The sequence below is a fragment of the Tachyglossus aculeatus genome, chromosome 21, assembly GCF_015852505.1.
Source record: "Tachyglossus aculeatus isolate mTacAcu1 chromosome 21, mTacAcu1.pri, whole genome shotgun sequence".
Lineage (NCBI taxonomy): Eukaryota > Metazoa > Chordata > Mammalia > Monotremata > Tachyglossidae > Tachyglossus > Tachyglossus aculeatus.
In genome coordinates this window covers 1,465,256-1,484,595 of record NC_052086.1, presented here as the reverse complement: position 1 = coordinate 1,484,595, position 19,340 = coordinate 1,465,256, and the positions used below count along the sequence as shown (strand labels likewise).

General features: G+C 52.9%; 1 protein-coding gene across 1 annotated transcript in view; it reads left to right on the top strand.

Moving 5' to 3' along the window:
* Nucleotides 1-18,596, top strand: part of UBE2L3 (ubiquitin conjugating enzyme E2 L3) — a 28,299-nt gene extending 9,703 nt beyond the window's left edge. The window contains exons 2-4 of the mRNA XM_038763509.1: nt 8,483-8,578; nt 16,644-16,830; nt 18,422-18,596. Of these exons, the coding sequence (XP_038619437.1) occupies nt 8,483-8,578; nt 16,644-16,830; nt 18,422-18,576 (438 nt within the window). The 3' untranslated portion in view covers nt 18,577-18,596. The remainder of the gene's footprint in view (nt 1-8,482; nt 8,579-16,643; nt 16,831-18,421) is intronic.
* Nucleotides 18,597-19,340: the final 744 nt, after the last annotated feature.

Sequence of the window (19,340 nt, the reverse complement as noted above, 5' to 3'; positions counted from 1 at the left end):
CTTTCATTCTCTTCTGCATTGTCCTTGCACTTGGATCCACACCCTTTATCCACCTTCCTTTCGGCCCCACGGCACTTCTGCCCACTTCCATAATTTATTTATATTCGTGTCTGTCCCCCTTTCTAGACCGTAAACTCGCAGTGGGCAGGGAGCGTGTCTGCCAACTCGTTATTATTGTACTCTCCCAAGCGCTCAGTGCACACGTGGAGCGCTCGGTAAATATCCCGGATAAATCATTGGATCGTTAATCCTCTGCGTTGGGGCAGGTCCGTACCCTAACGGAAAGGCCAAAGTTTTACCCTTGGCTCCGGACGGTGGTTCTTTGACCTCCTCTGGAGCCTTTTTGGGGGCCAGGGGAGCGGTTGAGGTGGAGAATTGGGAGAGAGAAGGGACACTTGTAGATATATAGCTGGTCCTTCTTTCTTTTTTAATAGTATTTATTAAGCACTATCTATGTGCCAGTCACTGTTCTAAAGCATGTTAATCGGGTTGTACACAGTCCATGTCCCACGTGGGCTTGTGGATTTCTAGCTGATCCTTCTTTCTTTTTTAATAGTATTTATTAAGCACTTTCTATGTGCCAGGCACTGTTCTAAAGCGCTGTTAATTGGGTTGGACAGTCCATGTCTCACATGGGCTTGTGGATTTATAGGTGGTCCTTCCTTCTTTTTTAATAGTATTTATTAATCACCATCTATGTGCCACGCACTGTTCTAAAGCACTGTTAATCGGGTTGGACAGTCCATGTCTCACATGGGCTTGTGGATTTCTAGCTGGTCCTTCTTTCTTTTTTAATAGTATTTATTAAGCACTATCTATGTGCCACGCACTGTTCTAAAGCGCTGTTAATCGGGGTGGACAGTCCATGTCTCACATGGGCTTGTGGATTTATAGCTGGTCCTTCTTTCTTTTTTAATAGTATTTATTAAGCACTAGCTATGTGCCAGGCACTGTTCTAAAGCTCTGTTAATCGGGTTGGATACAGTCCGTGTCCCACATGGGCTTGTGGATTTATAGGTGGTCCTTCTTTCTTTTTTAATAGTATTTATTAATCACCATCTATGTGCCACACACTGTTCTAAAGCACTGTTAATCGGGTTGGACACAGTCCATGTCTCACATGGGCTTGTGGATTTCTAGCTGGTCCTACTTTCTTTTTTAATAGTATTTATTAAGCACTATCTATGTGCCAGGCACTGTTCTAAAGCGCTGTTAATCGGGTTGGATACAGTCCGTGTCCCACATGGGCTTGTGGATTTCTAGCTGGTCCTTCTTTATTTTTTAATAGTATTTATTAAGCGCTATCTATGTGCCAGGCACTGTTCTCAAGCGTGTTAATCGGGTTGGACACAGTCTATGTCCCACATGGGCTTGTGGATTTCTAGCTGGTCCTTCTTTCTTTTTTAATAGTATTTATTAAGCACTATCTATGTGCTAGGCACTGTTCTAAAGTGCTGTTAATCGGGTTGGACACAGTCCATGTCCCACATGGGCTTGTGGATTTCTAGCTGGTCCTTCTTTCTTTTTTAGTAGTATTTATTAAGCACTATCTATGTGCCACGCACTGTTCTAAAGCACTGTTAATCGGGCTGTACACAGTCCATGTCCCACATGGGCTTGTGGATTTCTAGCTGGTCCTTCTTTCTTTTTTAATAGTATTTATTAAGCACTATCTATGTGCCAGGCACTGTTCTAAAGCGCTGTTAATCGGGTTGGGCAGTCCATGTCTCACATGGGCTTGTGGATTTCTAGCTGGACCTTCTTTATTTTTTAATAGTATTTATTAAGCACTATCTATGTGCCAGGCACTGTTCTAAAATGCTGTTAATCAGGTTGGACAGTCCATGTCCCACACGGGCTTGTGGATTTCTCGCTGGTCCTTCTTTCTTTTTTAATAGTATTTATTAAGCACTATCTATGTGCCAGGCACTGTTCTAAAGCACTGTTAATCGGGTTGGACAGTCCATGTCCCACGTGGGCTTGTGGATTTCTAGCTGGTCCTTCTTTCTTTTTTAATAGTATTTATTAAGCGCTTTCTATGTGCCAGGCACTGTTCTAAAGCGCTGTTAATCGGGTTGGACACAGTCTGTGTCCCACATGGGCTTGTGGATTTCTAGCTGGTCCTTCTTTCTTTTTTAATAGTATTTATTAAGCACTATCTATGTGCCAGTCACTGTTCTAAAGCGCCGTTAATAATAATAATGATGGCATTTATTAAGCGCTTACTATGTGCAAAGCACTGTTCTAAGCGCTGGCGAGGATGCATGGTGATCATGCATCCAGTGGGCTCACAGTCTTCATCCCCATTTTACAGATGAGGTAACTGAGGCCCAGAGAAGTGAAGGGATTTGCCCAAATTGTCACCCGGCTGACAATTGGCGGAGCCGGGATTTGAACCCACGACCTCTGACTTGAAAGCCCGTGATCTTTCCACTGAGCCCCGCTGCTTCTCGACTGTTAATCAGGTTGGACACAATCCGTGTCCCACATGGGGCCCGCAGTCTTCATCCCCAATTTGTGGATGAGGGAACTGAGGCGTAGAGAAGTGAAGTGATTTGCCCGAGGTCCCACAGCAGACAAGTGTTGCCGACTTGGACTTCCCAAGCGCTTAGTCCAGTACTCTGCACACAGTAAGCGCTCAATAAATACGATTGAACGAATGAATGAATGAAGTGGCGGAGCCGAGACTAGAACTCGGGTCCTTCCAACTCTCCGGCCTGGGTTCTGTCCATTAGGCCGCGTTGCTTCGGAAAGCTGAGCCACGCTGCTTGTTGCCAACTTGTACTTCCCAGGCGCTTAGGACAGTGCTCTGCACACAGTAAACGCTCAATAAAGACGATTGATTGATTGATTCTCTCTGCCTCGGTTACCTCATCTGGAAAATGGGGATTAAGACTGTGAGCCCCATGTGGGGCAACCTGATCACCTTGTATCCTCCCCAGTGCTCAGAGCAGTGCTTTGCACATAGTAAGCGCTTAACAAATGCCATTATTATTATTAAGCACTCGGGGAACGGGCGACAGAAGCAGTGGGCAGGTCCTCGTGGGGTCAAAGATCCCGGAGAGCCTGATGCTCGGAGTTGACGCGGATGGGGCAAACCCAGATTGTCGATTTCCCAATTCCTCCCCACCCCGGGATCAGGAAACGCTACTTCCCCACGGGGCCGGGGGAGCGAAGGGACTCGGTTGCACAAGAAACCGCCCAGGACACTGCCCCAAGCCCAGAGGCGAGGGTCCGTGCTGGCTCCCGGGAAAAGTTGGGGACAGGGAGGGAAGAGGCAGGCGGATGGGATGGGTTGGGATGGGATGGGATGGTCCGGGCCATCGAGGGCGATTTGGGAGTACGGGGTCGTCCGCATCAGATCACTGGGGGCGAGGCAGGGGCGTCCAGTTCATGCCGAGTCATTAGCGGAGATGGAGGGTGTCGATGATCAGGGCTGCTCCCCCAGGCAATCAATCAATCAATCAATCGTATTTATTGAGTGCTTACTGTGTGCAGGAGCCGGGGACCCAGAGGGGACAGGCGAGCTCCGCACCTTATGTGCGGTAGCATGAAATAATGATGATAATAATAATAAATGGGGATTGAAACTGCAAGCTCCATGCGGGACAACCTGATTCATTCATTCAAGTGTATTTATTGAGCGCTTACTGCGTGCAGGAGCGGGGGACCCAGAGGGGACGGGTGAGCTCCACACCTTATGCGCGGTAGCATGAAATAATGATAATAATAATAAATGGGGATTGAAACTGCGAGCTCCATGCGGGACAACCTGATTCATTCATTCAAGTGTATTTATTGAGCGCTTACTGCGTGCAGGAGCCGGGGACCCAGAGGGGACGGGCGAGCTCCACACTTTATGTGCGGTAGCATGAAATAATGATGATAATAATAATAAATGGGGATTGAATCTGCGAGCTCCATGCGGGGCAACCTGATTCATTCATTCAGGTGTATTTATTGAGCGCTTACTGTGTGCAGGAGCCGGGGACCCAGAGGGGACGGGCGAGCTCCACACCTTATGCGCGGTAGCATGAAATAATGATGATAATAATAATAAATGGGGATTGAAACTGCGAGCTCCATGCGGGACAACCTGATTCATTCATTCAAGTGTATTTATGAAATAATGATGATAATAATAATAAATGGGGATTGAACCTGCGAGCTCCATGCGGGACAACCTAATTCATTCATTCATTCAAGTGTATTTATTGAGCGCTTACTGTGTGCAGGAGCCGGGGACCCAGAGGGGACGGGTGAGCTCCACACCTTATGTGCGGTAGCATGAAATAATGATGATAATAATAATAAATGGGGATTGAATCTGCGAGCTCCATGCAGGGCAACCTGATTCATTCATTCAAGTGTATTTATTGAGCGCTTACTGTGTGCAGGAGCTGGGGACCGGCGAGCTGCACACCTTATGTGCGGTAGCATGAAATAATAATGATGATAATAATAATAAATGGGGATTGAACCTGCGAGCTCCATGCGGGACAACCTGATTCATTCATTCATTGAAGTGTATTTATTGAGCGCTTACTGTGTGCAGAGCACTGTCCTAAGCGCTTGGGAAGTACAAGTTGGCAACATATAGAGACGGTCCCTACTGATAATAATAACGATGGCACTTGTCAAGCACTTACTACGTGCAGAGCACTGTCCTAAGCGCTTGGGAAGTACAAGTTGGCAACATAGACGGTCCCTACTGATAATAATAACGATGGCACTTGTCAAACGCTTACTACGTGCAGAGCACTGTCCTAAGCGCTTGGGAAGTACAAGTTGGCAACATATAGAGACGGTCCCTACTGATGATAATAATGATGGCACTTGTTAAGTGCTTACTACATGCAAAGCACTGTTCTAAGCGCTGGGGAGGTTACAAGGTGATGAGGTTGTCCCACGGGAGGCTCGCAGTCTTAATCCCCATTTTGCAGATGTGGGAACGGAGGCCCAGAGAAGTGAAGTGACTTGACCAGAGTCACGCAGCTGACAAGTGGCGGAGTCGAGATTAGAACCCACGACCTCCGACTCCCAAGCCCGGGCTCTTTCCACTGAGCCACGCTGCTTCTCTAACTTCCCTGGGCCTCACTTCCCTTATATGTTGCCTACTTGTACTTCGCAAGTACTTAGTACAGTGCTCCGCACACAGTAAGTGCTCAATACGATTGATTGATGGATTGATTGATTGATTGACCTTGTATCCCCCCAGTGCTTCGAACAGTGCACATAGTAAGCGCTTAACAAAAGCCGTCATTATTATTATCATCTTCCGCACCTTCTAGCCTGTGAGCCCACTGTTGGGTAGGGACCGTCTCTATATGTTGCCAACTTGGACTTCCCAAGTCCAGTGCCCTGCACACAGTATGCGCTCAATAAATACGATTGATTGATTGATTGATTATGAAATAGAAGCGAGAGAATTTGGGAGATTCACCCTTGAGGAGCGGGGCGATTTTTCCCCCTGCTGCCCGCTTGGGACCCGTCGACGGCCACGGGGACCTCACGGGTGGCACTTGGGCCCCAGCCTCCGCCTCCCGGTTCCCGGAGTCCCGTTCTCCCGGCGGGGCCGACGAGGAGACCCAGGGAGACGCCCCGGGAATTCACGCCGGGGAGGGATGAGTCAGGGGAGGCTTCCGAGAGGCGGTGCCCTCTGCGGAGGAGGGCGGGGGCCGGCGATTTCCCCACGGCTCCTTCGCCCGGGCCCGGTGCCAAGGAGGCCTTCCCAGACTGAGCCCCTTCCTTCCTCTCCCCCTCGTCCCCCTCTCCATCCCCCCCATCTTACCTCCTTCCCTTCCCCACAGCACCTGCGTATATGTTTGTACATATTTATTACTCTATTTATTTTACTTGTACATATCTATTCTATTTATTTTATTTTGTTAGTATGTTTGGTTTTGTTCTCCGTCTCTCCCTTTTAGACTGTGAGCCCACTGTTGGGTAGGGACTGTCTCTAGATGTTGCCAATTTGTACTTCCCAAGCGCTTAGTACAGTGCTCTGCACACAGTAAGCGCTCAATAACTACGATTGATGATGATGAAGTGACGCTCGACCCGAGGGAGCTCCCGTCGGAGGGAGCGTGGTTACGGCTTGGACGCCTCCCTTCCCCGTTCCCGGGGCGAGGGTTTCCCGGCCCGGGGATGGCAGCCCCCCGGGAGAGTTGCGTAGCGCCCGCCGCCCTTGGGGGCCGGACAGAAGCAGCAGCGGGTGGGCCTGGCGACTCAAAGCTCCCTCACGCTAGAAATCATAATTGCGGCGTTTCCCGAGCGTTCGCTACCGTCTGGGCCAGTCACTTCACTTCTCTGGGCCTCAGTGCCCTCATCTGTCAAATGGGGATCATCATCAATCGTATTTATTGAGCGCTTACTGTGTGCAGAGCACTGGACTAGGCGCTTGGGAAGTACAAGTTGGCAACATCTAGAGGCAGTCCCTACCCAACAGTGGGCTCACAGTCTAAAAGATAATAATGATGGCATTTGTTCAGCGCTTACTATGTGCAAAGCACTGTTCTAAGCGCCGGGGAGGTGGCAAGGGATCACAGCCTTAATCCCCATTTTGCAGGTGAGGGAACTGAGGCCCAGAGAACAATAATAATAATAATGGCGGCATTTGTGAAGTGCCTACTATGTGCAAAGCACTGTTCTAAGCGCCGGGGAGGTGACAAGGGATCACAGCCTTAACCCCCATTTTACAGGTGAGGGAACTGAGGCCCAGAGAATAATAATAATAATAATGATGGCATTTGTTAAGCGCTTACTATGTGCAAAGCACTGTTCTAAGCACTGGGGGGACACAATGGGATCAAGTTGTCCCACGTGGGGCTCACAGTCTTAATCCTCATTTTACAGATGAGGTCACTGAGGGTCAGAGAAGTGAAGTGACTCGCCCAAGGTCACACAGCAGGCATGTGGCGGGGCCGGGATTCGAACCCATGACCTCTGACTCCAAAGCCCGTGCTCTTTCCACTGAGCCACACTGCTTCTCTAGCCACACTGCTTCTCTAAGTGAAGTGACTTGCCCAGAGTAACCCAGCTGACAAGTGGCGGAGCTGGGATTTGAACCCATGACCTCTGCCTCCAAAGCCCGGGCTCTTTCCACTGAGCCATGCTGCTTCTCTGCTGCTGATGAAGCTACTGATGTAGCTTCTCTACTGATGGGATGGAGACTGTGAGCCCCACGTGGGACAACCTGATCACCTTATATCCCCCCCAGCGCTTAGAACAGTGCCTTGCACATAGTAAGCGCTTAATAAATGCCATCATTATTATTATTATCTTGTTAGTATGTTTGGTTTTGTTCTCTGTCTCCCCCTTCTAGACTGTGAGCCCACTGTTGGGTAGGGACCGTCTCTATATGTTGCCAGCTTGTACTTCCCAAGCGCTTAGTACAGTGCTCTGCACACAGTAAGCGCTCAATAAATACGATTGATTGATTGATTATTATTACTGTGCTAAGTGCTGGGATAGACACGGCATTAATAATGATTGCGTTAGCTGTGACGCGCTTACTGTGGGGTAGATAAAAGAAAATCAGGTCCTCGTCACCCTTTGAAGAAACTGAGGCACTGAGCACTGAAGTGACTCGCCCAGGGTCACACAGCAGACCGAGTACAGTGCCAAACGCTTAGTACAGGGCTCATCATCATCATCATCATCAATCGTATTTATTGAGCGCTTACTGTGTGCAGAGCACTGTACTAAGCGCTTGGGAAGTACAAATTGGCAACATAGAGAGACAGTCCCTACCCAACAGTGGGCTCTGCACACAGTAAGCGCTCGATAAATACGATTGAATGAAAGGGGCAGAGCCAGGATTAGAACCCAGGTCCTTCCAACTCAGGCCCGGGCTCTACCCACTAGGCCGTGCTGCTTGTCAGTACAGTACAATTCATTCAGCCGTATTTATTGAGCGCTTTCCGTGCGTTCAGTTCAGTCCAACAGGGAGGACGAGTATCGGATCCCCTTTTGACAAGTGAGGAAACGGAAGCTCAGAGAAGGGAAGTGATTCGCCCACGGTCACCCGGCGGATGAGTGGCGGAGCTGAGATTGGAACCCAGGACTCATGACTCTTACTCCCAGGCTGTTTCAAGCCTGTATATAGCCCGTGCCGGAGCTGTCTAGACACCCCCTCACGTTTCTCCCCGCCCCGGGGACATTTCCACCTGCCCCCTTGGAGCGAGAGGGCCCGGAGGTGTCAGTTCGGGGCCACCCGGGGCCCGCTTGGGATTTGGGATTGAGTCTCCCGGGATCCGTCCCTGGGAATATTCCGGCCTGGTACGCTTCTCCCCTTTCCACGGTGCCTTGGGCGCTCCGCGTGTGTGCGTCTGTCCGTCTACGGGTGCGTCTCCGCCTCTGGGCCTGGCATTCCCCCCGGCGTGTCCCGGATTGATTGGCAGCGGGCGCTTCCCCCATCCCCAGGACACCTGGACCCTGCCTGTTTCGGTCGCCTGACCCCCTTTCTTTCGCTTCTTCCCAGGAGCTTGAGGAAATCCGCAAGTGTGGCATGAAAAACTTCCGGAACATTCAAGTGGATGAAGCTAATTTATTGACCTGGCAAGGGCTGATCGTTCCCGTGAGTACGGATCCTTCCCCCGGGGGATGGCGGGGGGGCCGGGGGGTAGTGCCAGTCCGGCTCGGGAGTGTCTAAACTGCCCGGATCCCCATCCCGAGACGGGAGTCGTGGAATGGCGGACGTCAGCGGGCGATAGAGACGTTGCACGAAGAGGAGGCCCGGGGGCCTCGGAGCCGTGGTCCGGGCCCGCCGAGGTGAGACGGGCGAGGCCGGACCCGGGGCTTGGGCTACCAGATCCCGGGAAGCGGCAAGAACCAGGGCTTGGTCGCCTGTTTGCGATAAGATCTGCAGGGGGGCTCGTGCGTGCTTCCGTACACCCCGGGAAGCGGTAGGCGCCTCTCACACGCCGGGGTGTTGGCCCCGAGCGCGGCCCGTACGGCTCCGGCCGAGCGGGAGAAGGCGGTCGGGGTGGTCCCCGTGGGAAGGCTGAGCGGTTGCCGCGGCGGAGGGGGACGGGGTGATGCCACGACCCCCGGGGACCGCTCCTAGCTTGGCGCCGAATTGGGCTCCCTGGAGAATTCCCACCTCGGGCGGTCACTCAGCTCCCGCCGTCCTGCTAATCCCCGGCACCCGGAGGGCCGTTCCCTCACCCCCCGGGTCAGGGCTCCGGCTGGTCCGCCACCATTCCCGCGCCGTCCGAGTGTGGCACCGGGCACCTGCCGTCTCCCAGGGCCGTGCCCGACCGCTGCTGTGACATCTCCGCCTCCGTGGCTGGCTACTGGGCCGAGGTGGTGGCCACTGGCGGGCAGCTGATTTTCCACCCTGTTTTTTGGAGGCGTAATTTCCCCCACCTTCTCCTCGGCCTCGCTCCGCACTAGATTCACTTTGGGATCTGACGGACTCCTCGTTTTGGGGGGGCACGGCCTGGTTTGCCGGGCCCCAGACGCCGCGGGAGTGGGCATCCGGACTTCCCGCCAGCGCTGTCCGAACGGAGTCGACGAGGGGTGGGAAGCCCCGGGCCGGTGCGGTTCGGAGCGAGAAGCGGCCGGGATGGTTCGGATCCCGGCTTGGGCATCTCTCTGAGGTCCCCGGCGGCAGCTGGGCCGCCCACCCTCGGGATCGGGCCTGGGAATCTCGTCCTTCCCAGCGTCGCGGGGAAGTGTGGAGCCCCAAAGCGGTCTTTCGCTCTCCGGATTCCCTCGCTGGGACTCGGGGGTCCCTCGAGCCCTGGTTTTAGTCGCCCCCTCTTCTCCATCTACCCCCCGCCCCCTTGGATTTGGGAGGCCAGTGATTCCCACATCTCCGTCCCCTCTACTTTTCATTCATTCATTTGCATTTATTGAGCACGTACTGTGTGCGGAGCAATCAATCAATCGTCTTTATTGAGCGCTTACTGTGTGCAGAGCACTGTACTAAGCGCTTGGGAAGTCCAAGTTGGCAACATATAGAGACAGTCCCTTCCCAACAGTGGGCTCACTGCCTAGAAGCAGGAGACGGACAACAAAACATGTGGACACACGTCCAGTCGTCAGAACAAATAGAATTAAAATTTGTCCGCAATCTGGCACCTCCTCCTACCACCACACTCCCTGTCCTCCGATGCCCCGCTGGCCCCTTTATCTTTCTTTCAATCGTGTTTATTGAGCGTTTACTGCGTGCAGAGCACTGTACTGAGCTCTGTGGACTCGAAATCAAAATGCTGATAATTATACCTATTAAGCACTTAGTATGTTCCAGTCACCCTTCTGAGAGCTGGCGGGGAAGATGGAAGAAAGTCGTGTCGGATGTTTCCAGGTCCCGCATGGGGCTCGCGGTCTTCATCCCCGATTTTAGACTGTGAGCCCACTGTTGGGTAGGGACCGTCTCTGTATGTTGCCAACTTGGACTTCCCAAGCGCTTAGTCCAGTGCTCTGCACACAGTAAGCGCTCAATAAATACGATTGATGATGATGATGGAGGGACCTGAGTCACAGAGAAGTTCAGTGACTCGCCCAGAGTCACACAGGAGGAGCCAAAACCCTCTCCCCCGTCAAACTTTGCCATCCCAGCCGACGGTTCCACCGTCCCAGATAATAATAATAATGGCATTTATTGAGCGCTTACTATGTGCAAAGCACTGTTCTAAGCGCTGGGGAGGTTACAAGGTGATCAGGTTGTCCCACGGGGTCTACAGTTTTAATCCGCATTTTACAGATGAGGTAACGGAGGCACAGAGGAGTGAAGCGACTTGCTCAAAGCCACACAGCTGACAGTTGGCGGAGCCGGAATTTGAACCTATAATAATAATAACGATGGCATTTATTAAGCGCTTACTGTGTGCAAAGCACTGTTCTAAGCGCTGGGGAGGTTACAAGGTGATCAGGTTGTCCCACGGGGGGGCTCACTGTCTTAATCCACATTTTCCAGATGAGGTTACTGAGGCCCAGAGAAGTGAAGTGACTTGCCCGAAGTCGCACAGCTGACAAGCGGTGGAGCCGAGATTTGAACCCACGACCTCGGACTCCAAAGCCCCGGCTCTTTCCACTGAGCCACGCGGATGTTTCCTTTCCTCCGCACCCTCGACCCTGCCCGTGTTGCTCTCCGGGTGGAGATGCTGTAATGGACGTCCCCGCTCCCGGCCTCTCCCTCTTCCTACGGCCGCCCTTGTCGGCTTCTTGGGACGCCTTCGGGACGCGACTCTCTGCTCCCCAGTTGTCCCCAGCTCTCCCTGCATCCGACAGAAACTCCCATTAGAGAAGCAGCGTGGCTCAGTGGAAAGAGCCCGGGCTTTGGAGTCCGAGGTCATGGGTTCAAATCCCGGCTCTGCCAATTGGCAGCTGGGTGACTTTGGGCAAGTCACTTCACTTCTGGGCCTCAGTTCCCTCATCTGGAAAATGGGGATTGAGATTGTGAGCCCCTTGTGGGACAACCTGATCACCCTGTAACCTCCCCAGCGCTTAGAACAGTGCTTTGCGCATAGTAAGTAAGCACATATTTATTACTCTATTTATTTATTTTACTTGTACATTTCTATCCTATTTATTTTATTTTGTTGGTATGTTTGGTTCTGTTCTCTGTCTCCCCCTTTTAGACTGTGAGCCCACTGTTGGGTAGGGACTGTCTCTATGTGTTGCCAATTTGTACTTCCCAAGCGCTTAGTACAGTGCTCTGCACATAGTAAGCGCTCAATAAATACGATTGATTGATTGATAGTAAGTGCTTAATAAATGCCATCATTATTATTATTATTATCTCCCAGAAACTCCCGGGCTCGCGGTTCCGGCTGCTTCCCGTCACCCATTATTATTAATTATTAGAGACAGGTGAGGGAGACAACAAAAAACATGGAGACAGGTGAGGGATTGTGTGTTTCCTCTGGGCCTCAGTTCCCTCGTCTGGAAAATGGGGATGAAGATCGTGAGCCCCCCGTGGGACAACCCGATCACCTTGTAACCACCCCAGTGCTTAGAACAGTGCTTTGCACATAGTAAGCGCTTAATAAATGCCATTATTATTAGAAGGGGGAGACGGACAACAAAGCAAAACCTGGAGACAGGTGAGGGATTGTGTGTTTGCCCTGGGCCTCAGTTCCCTCATCTGGAAAATGGGGATGAAGACTGGGAGCCCCCCGTGGGACAACCCGATCACCTTGTAATCTCCCCAGCGCTTAGAACAGTGCTTTGCACATAGTAAGCGCTTAATAAATGCCATTATTATTATTATTAGAAGGGGGAGACGGACAACAAAGCAAAACATGGAGACAGGTGAGGGATTGTGCGTTTGCTCTGGGCCTCAGTTCCCTCATCTGGAAAATGGGGATGAAGATCGTGAGCCCCCCGTGGTACAACCTGATCACCTTGTAGCCTCCCCAGCTCTTAGAACAGTGCTTTGCACATAGTAGGCGCTTAATAAATGCCATTATTATTAGAAGGGGGAGACGGACAACAAAGCAAAACCTGGAGACAGGTGAGGGATTGTGTGTTTGCTCTGGGCCTCAGTTTCCTCATCTGGAAAATGGGGATGAAGACTGGGAGCCCCCCGTGGGACAACCCGATCACCTTGTAACCTCCCCGGCGCTTAGAACAGTGCTTTGCACATAGTAAGCGCTTAATAAATGCCATTATTATTATTATTAGAAGGGGGAGACGGACGACAAAGCAAAACCTGGAGACAGGTGAGGGATTGTGTGTTTGCTCTGGGCCTCAGTTTCCTCATCTGGAAAATGGGGATGAAGACTGGGAGCCCCCCGTGGGACAACCCGATCACCTTGTAATCTCCCCAGCGCTTAGAACAGTGCTTTGCACATAGTAAGCGCTTAATAAATGCCATTATTATTATTATTAGAAGGGGGAGACGGACAACAAAGCAAAACATGGAGACAGGTGAGGGATTGTGTGTTTGCCCTGGGCCTCAGTTCCCTCATCTGGAAAATGGGGATGAAGAGCGTGAGCCCCCCGTGGGACAACCCGATCACCTTGTAACCTCCCCGGCGCTTAGAACAGTGCTTTGCACATAGTAAGTGCTTAATAAATGCCATTATTATTATTATTATTATCATCATTATTATTATTATTATTCTCCCACTAGGCCCCAGCTCACCCCCTGCGCTCCTCCTCAGGTGACCCTCGCCCTCACATGTCGTTTTGTACAAGTTTCTGTTACTCATCTGTCCACGCGTTCAGTTATTTGTCCAGGAGTCCCTCTTTATTTTTATTTATGTATTTTTTTTAATCGATAAAGCCCTTACTATTTAATAATGATGGTATTTGTTAAGCGCTTACGATGTGCAAAGCACCGTTCTGGGCGCTGAGGGGATACAAGGTGATCAGGTTGTCCCACGTAGGGCTCACGGTTTTAATCCCTTACTTATGTCCAGATCTGTAGTTAATTATTTATCTTAACGTCTTTCTCCCCGCCTCTAGACTATAAGCTCGTGGTGGGCAGGGAATGTGCCCGCTTATCGTTGTATTGTACTCTCCCAAGCGCTTAGTACAGAGTAAGCGATCAATGAATACGACCGAGTGAGTCCAATATAACAGAGTTGGTAGGCACGGTCCCTGCCCATAATGAGCTGACTTTCATCCCTGATGACTGATGACTTTCATTAGCCGACTATTCATTCATTCATTCATTCATTCATTCATTCATTCATTCATTCACCTATTTATCTATTTATTTATTTATTTATTTATCTATTTATTTATTCATTCATTCATTCATTTATTTTACTTGTGCATATCTATCCTATTTATTTTATTTTGTTAGTATGTTTGGTTTTGTTCTCTGTCTCCCCCTTTTAGAGTGTAAGCCCACTGTTGGGTAGGGACTGTCTCTAGATGTTGCCAATTTGTATTTCCCAAGCGCTTAGTCCAGTGCTCTGCACATAGTCAGCGCTCAATAAATACGATCGATGATGATGATCCCCATTTGAATGATGAGGCCCAGAGAAGTGGAGCGACTTGCCCAAAGCCGCCCAGCTGACAAGCGGCGGCGGCGGGATTAGAACCCGCGACCTCCGAGTCCCAAGCCCGGGCTCTTCCCACTGAGCCAGCCCCGGCGCGCCGTCCGCAACGCTGGGGTCGACGAAAGCCAATCAGTTTGGACACAGTCCACATCCCAAATGGGGCTCACCCCCTTCATCCTCATTTTGCCGAGGAGGGAACTGAGGCACAGAGAAATTGTGGCTTTGCCCAAGGCCACACAGCAGAGTAGTGGCTGAGGCGGGATTGGAACCCAGGTCCAATTATTAATAATAATAATAATAATGGCATTTATTAAGCGCTTACTATGTGCAAAGCACTGTTCTACAGATGAGGTAACAGGCACAGAGAAGTCAAGTGCCTTGCCCGAGGTCACACGGCAGAGCCGGGATTAGAACCACTTCCCAAGCGCTTAGTACAGTGCTCTGCACACAGTAAGCGCTCAATAAATACGATTGAATGAATGAACCCACAGCCTTCTGACTCTCAGGCTGATGCTCTGTCCACTGTGCCATGGCCCGAGGAGGGCGGGAGGGCAGGCACCTATAATAATAATGGCATTTATTAAGCGCTTACTACGTGCAAAGCACCGTTCTAAGCGCCGGGGAGGTTACAAGGTGATCAGGTTGTCCCACGGGGGGCGCTTAATAATAATAATGGCATTTATTAAGAGCTTATTACGTGCAAAGCACTGTTCTAAGCGCCGGGGAGGTTACAAGGTGATCAGGTTGTCCCACGGGGGGCTCTTGATAATAATAATGGCATTTATTAAGCGCTTATTACGTGCAAAGCACCATTCTAAGCGCCGGGGAGGTTACAAGGTGACCAGGTTGTCCCACGGGGGGCTCTTAATAATAATAATGGCATTTATTAAGCGCTTACTACATGCAAAGCACCGTTCTAAGCGCCGGGGAGGTTACAAGGTGATCAGGTTGTCCCACGGGGGGCTCTTAATAATAATAATGGCATTTATTAAGCGCTTACTACATGCAAAGCACCGTTCTAAGCGCCGGGGAGGTTACAAGGTGATCAGGTTGTCCCACGGGGGGCTCTTAATAATAATAATGGCATTTATTAAGCGCTTACTATGTGCAAAGCACCATTCTAAGCGCCGGGGAGGTTACAAGGTGATCAGGTTGTCCCACGGGGGGCGCACAGTCTCCATCCCCATCTTACAGATGAGGGAACTGAGGCCCAGAGAAGTGAAGCGACTTGCCCAGAGTCACCCAGCTGACAATTGGCGGAGCCGGGATTTGAACCCATGACCTCTGACTCCAAAGCCCGGGCTCTTTCCAACGCCCTGAGGGGAGCTGCGGACGCTTGCGGGAGGGCAGGGATGGTGGGGGGCTCCGGTCCTGGGGTGGGAACTGGTGGCCACCCGTGGCCAGCCGCTGCCAACTCCTGAGAGAAGCAGCGTGGCTCAGTGGAAAGAGCCCGGGCTTTGGAGTCTGAGGTCATGGGTTCAAATCCCCGCTCCGCCCCTTGTCAGCCGGGTGACTTGGGGCGAGTCACTTCACTTCTCCGGGCCTCAGTTCCCTCATCTGGAAAATGGGGGGGAAAGGCTGGGAGCCCTTCGCGGGACAACCTGATCACCTTGTAACCTCCCCAGTGCTTAGAACAGTGCTTGGCACATAGTAAGCGCTGAAAAATGACATCATTATTGTTAGACTGTGAGCCCACTGTTGGGTAGGGACCATCTCTCTCTGTTGCCAACTTGGACTTCCCAAGCGCTTAGTCCAGTGCTCCGCACACAGGAAGCGCTCAATAAATGTGAGAAGCAGCGTGGCTCAGTGGAAAAGAGCCCGGGTTTTGGAGTCAGAGGTCATGGGTTCAAATCCCGGCTCCACCAACTGTCAGCTGTGTGACTTTGGGCAAGTCACCTCGCTTCTCTGGGCTTCAGTTACCTCTGTAACTGAAAAATGGGGATGAAGACCGTGAGCCCCCCGTGGGCCAACCTGATCACCTTGTAACCTCCCCGGCGCTTAGAACAGTGCTTTGCACAGAGTAAGTGCTTAATAAATGCCATCATTATTATTATTATGCCCGCTCTGGCCTCGCTCCCCAAATTCCTCCCCATCCTCATTCCCCTTCCCACACTCAGCCCCCTCCTTCCTCTCCCCTTCCCCATCCCTCCCGCCTTCCCTCCTTCCCCTCCCCACAGCACCTGGATCAATCAATCAGTCAATCGATCGTATTTCTTGAGCGCTTACTGTGTGCAGAGCACTGGACTAGGCGCTTGGGAAGTCCAAGTTGGCAACATGTAGAGACCTACCCAACAGTGGGCTCACCGTCTAGGAGGGGGGATATATGGATATGTGTTTGTACGGATTTATTACTCTATTTTATTTGTACATATTTATTCTACTTATTTGGTTAATAAGCTTTGTCTTGTCGTCTGTCCCCCCCTTCTAGACTGTGAGCCCGCTGTGGGGTAGGGACCGGCTCTATGTGCTGCCAACTTGGACTTCCCAAGCGCTTAGTACAGTGCTCCGCACGCAGTAAGCGCTCAGTAAATACGATTGAATGAATGAATCAATACGATTGAATGAGTGAATAAAGGTGCCAGACGTCACGCGTCGCTCTCCAGCGTGGGGAGGGGATGGCTCTACCTCGTGCCCCCCGTGTCTGAGCGGCCGCCCCGTTCCCCCCCCCCCCCCCGTTTCCAGGACAACCCTCCGTACGATAAGGGAGCCTTCCGGATTGAGATCAACTTCCCCGCGGAGTACCCCTTCAAGCCCCCCAAGATCACCTTCAAAACCAAGATCTACCACCCCAACATCGACGAGAAGGGGCAGGTTTGCCTTCCCGTCATCAGCGCTGAGAACTGGAAGCCGGCCACCAAGACCGACCAAGGTGAGAGCCGTCGGCCCGCCGGGACTGGGATCCCCCCCCCGCCCCCGGCCCGTGCTCGGATATCCCGGTTTGGAAGCTGGAGGAGGTGGGAATTTCCCAGCCTCCCCGCGGGCCCGAGCCTGGCGCTGGGGTGCCCGGGATGACCCGTCGGGGGACGCGGCCGAGCCGCGGCGGGGTGCCCTGCCCGCCGTCCCGCCTCAGTCACGTCCCTGGCAGCTCGGGGGGCACCCGTGCCAGCCTGCCCGCGGCACGGGGTCCCCGCCTTCTGACGGTCAGATGGGCGGACGGACGTGAGCCGATGAAAGGTGGGCGGGCGGGAGCGTTGGCAGCCCACGGGCCTTTCCCTCTTGCCCGTTCTGCCGACGGAGGCCGCTGGCACCTGGGCACACGAATGCCCGTCGTCCGGTGCCGCGTCTGCCGACCCTCCCCGGCCTCAGGGTGATCGGGGCCGGCGGCCAGTCCCCCGGGCGGACCGAGGCCGGCCCGCCGCGGGCTCCGGGACCGCGTCAGAAGGCGGCACACGACCGGCTTTCCCCGTGAGGGATGGGGCAGGGTGCCAGCTGGGCTCTGGCAGGGTGGCAGGGCCACGGTCCGGCGGAAAGGCCGGGCAGGGAGGCGGTGTAGCCTAATGGGGGGAGCCGGAAATCGGGGGGCAAGAGACGCGAGGCCTGCCCGGTCGCTGCGCTGGGAGGTCTCGGGCCATCATCATCATCATCAATCAATCAATCAATCGTATTTATTGAGCGCTTACTGTGTGCAGAGCACTGTACTAAGCGCTTGGGAAGTACAAATTGGCAACACATAGAGACAGTCCCTACCCAACAGTGGGCTCACAGTCTAAAAGGGGGAGACAGAGAACAGAACCAAACATATTAACAAAATAAAATAAATAGGATAGAAATGTACAAGTAAAATAAATAAATAAATAGAGTAATAAATATGTACAACCATATATACATATATACAGGTGCTGTGGGGAAGGGAAGGAGGTAAGATGGGGGGATGGAGAGGGGGACGAGGGGGAGAGGAAGGAAGGGGCTCAGTCTGGGAAGGCCTCCTGGAGGAGGTGAGCTCTCAGCAGGGCCTTGAAGGGAGGAAGAGAGCTAGCTTGGCGGAGGGGCAGAGGGATTGGGGGCATTCCAGGCCCGGGGGAGGACGTGGGCCGGGGGTCGACGGCGGGACAGGCGAGAACGAGGTACAGTGAGGATCAATCAATCGTATTTATTGAGCGCTTACTATGTGCAGAGCACTGTACTAAGCGCTTGGGAAGTACAAATGGGCAACATATAGAGACAGTCCCTACCCATCAGTGGGCTCACAATCTAAAAGGGCCAGCCGCTACATCTCCCAAAGCCTCAGTTTCCCTCCTCCGCGTGCCGGAGCCGCGGCCCCGATCCCCCCCCGCCCCCGGCGACCCCAGCCGAGGGCCCCGTGTGGGGCGGGGACGGCGCCGGTCGAAAGCGAGCCGTTCTCCCGAGCGCCCAGCGCGTGCCGAGCGCCGTGCCGGAGAGCAGACGAGGACGGGGAGGGCGGAGGACGCCGGCCGGGCGCCCGGCGGGCACTGACGGCCCTCGTGTCCTTTCCCCGACAGTCATCCAGTCCCTCATAGCGTTGGTGAACGACCCACAGCCCGAACACCCTCTGCGGGCCGACCTGGCGGAGGAGTACTCTAAGGACCGTAAAAAATTCTGTAAGAACGCCGAGGAGTTCACAAAGAAATACGGCGAGAAGCGGCCCGTGGACTGAACGCCGCGGCCACGGCGGGCGGGCGGGCGGGCGGGCCGGGCGGGCCGGGCGCCCGGACCCCCCCAACCGCCGCCGCCGAGCAGGACTCCATGGGAAATTGGCGAGGGCCACCGCCTGCCGGTAACACTTGTGGCCGTTACTAACTTTCTACCGTTTTCTTAATCCGATGTGGTCTAGGTAACCCGTAAAGAAAGGATTCAATACCCAAAAGATGTTCTAGTTCCGCTTTCCTTGTTTTAAAAAAAAAAAAAAAAAAAAAAGAGAGGAGAAAAAAGAAAAAAAAAAAAAAGTCACCGCTTCAACCTCCCCCGAGGGTCCGTTGTTTCTTTTCCCCGTCAGTCGACCCCAAGCCGCCAACTTCCATCCCGCCCTCACGGCCGCGCGGGCCGAGCCGACGGGAACGGCCGCGGCTGTCCTGGCGCCCGTGGACGGTCCCCACGGGGTTTTTATTTTCCTTTTATCCTCCCCACGCCCCGGGTTCAGCCTCCCAGCCCAGCAGGGAGTTGCGGCTGTTGTGTAGTTGCGTGCATCCCCCCTTCCCTCTCTCCACCCCACCTTTTCTCTCTCTCATCCCAGTTCCCTCCGTCTCTTCCTCGTTCCCCCCCCCGTCCCTTCTCCCTCTCTCTCGTTCTCCGTCCCTTCCCCATCCCTGCCCCGGGCTGCTGAATCCCGAGTTCTTCCCACCCTCGCTTTGGAATCGAATAAAGCGTCCGTCCCCCCGCCCGCTCGAGACGCAAGCGGCGGGGAGGAGGTCTGGGGCCTTC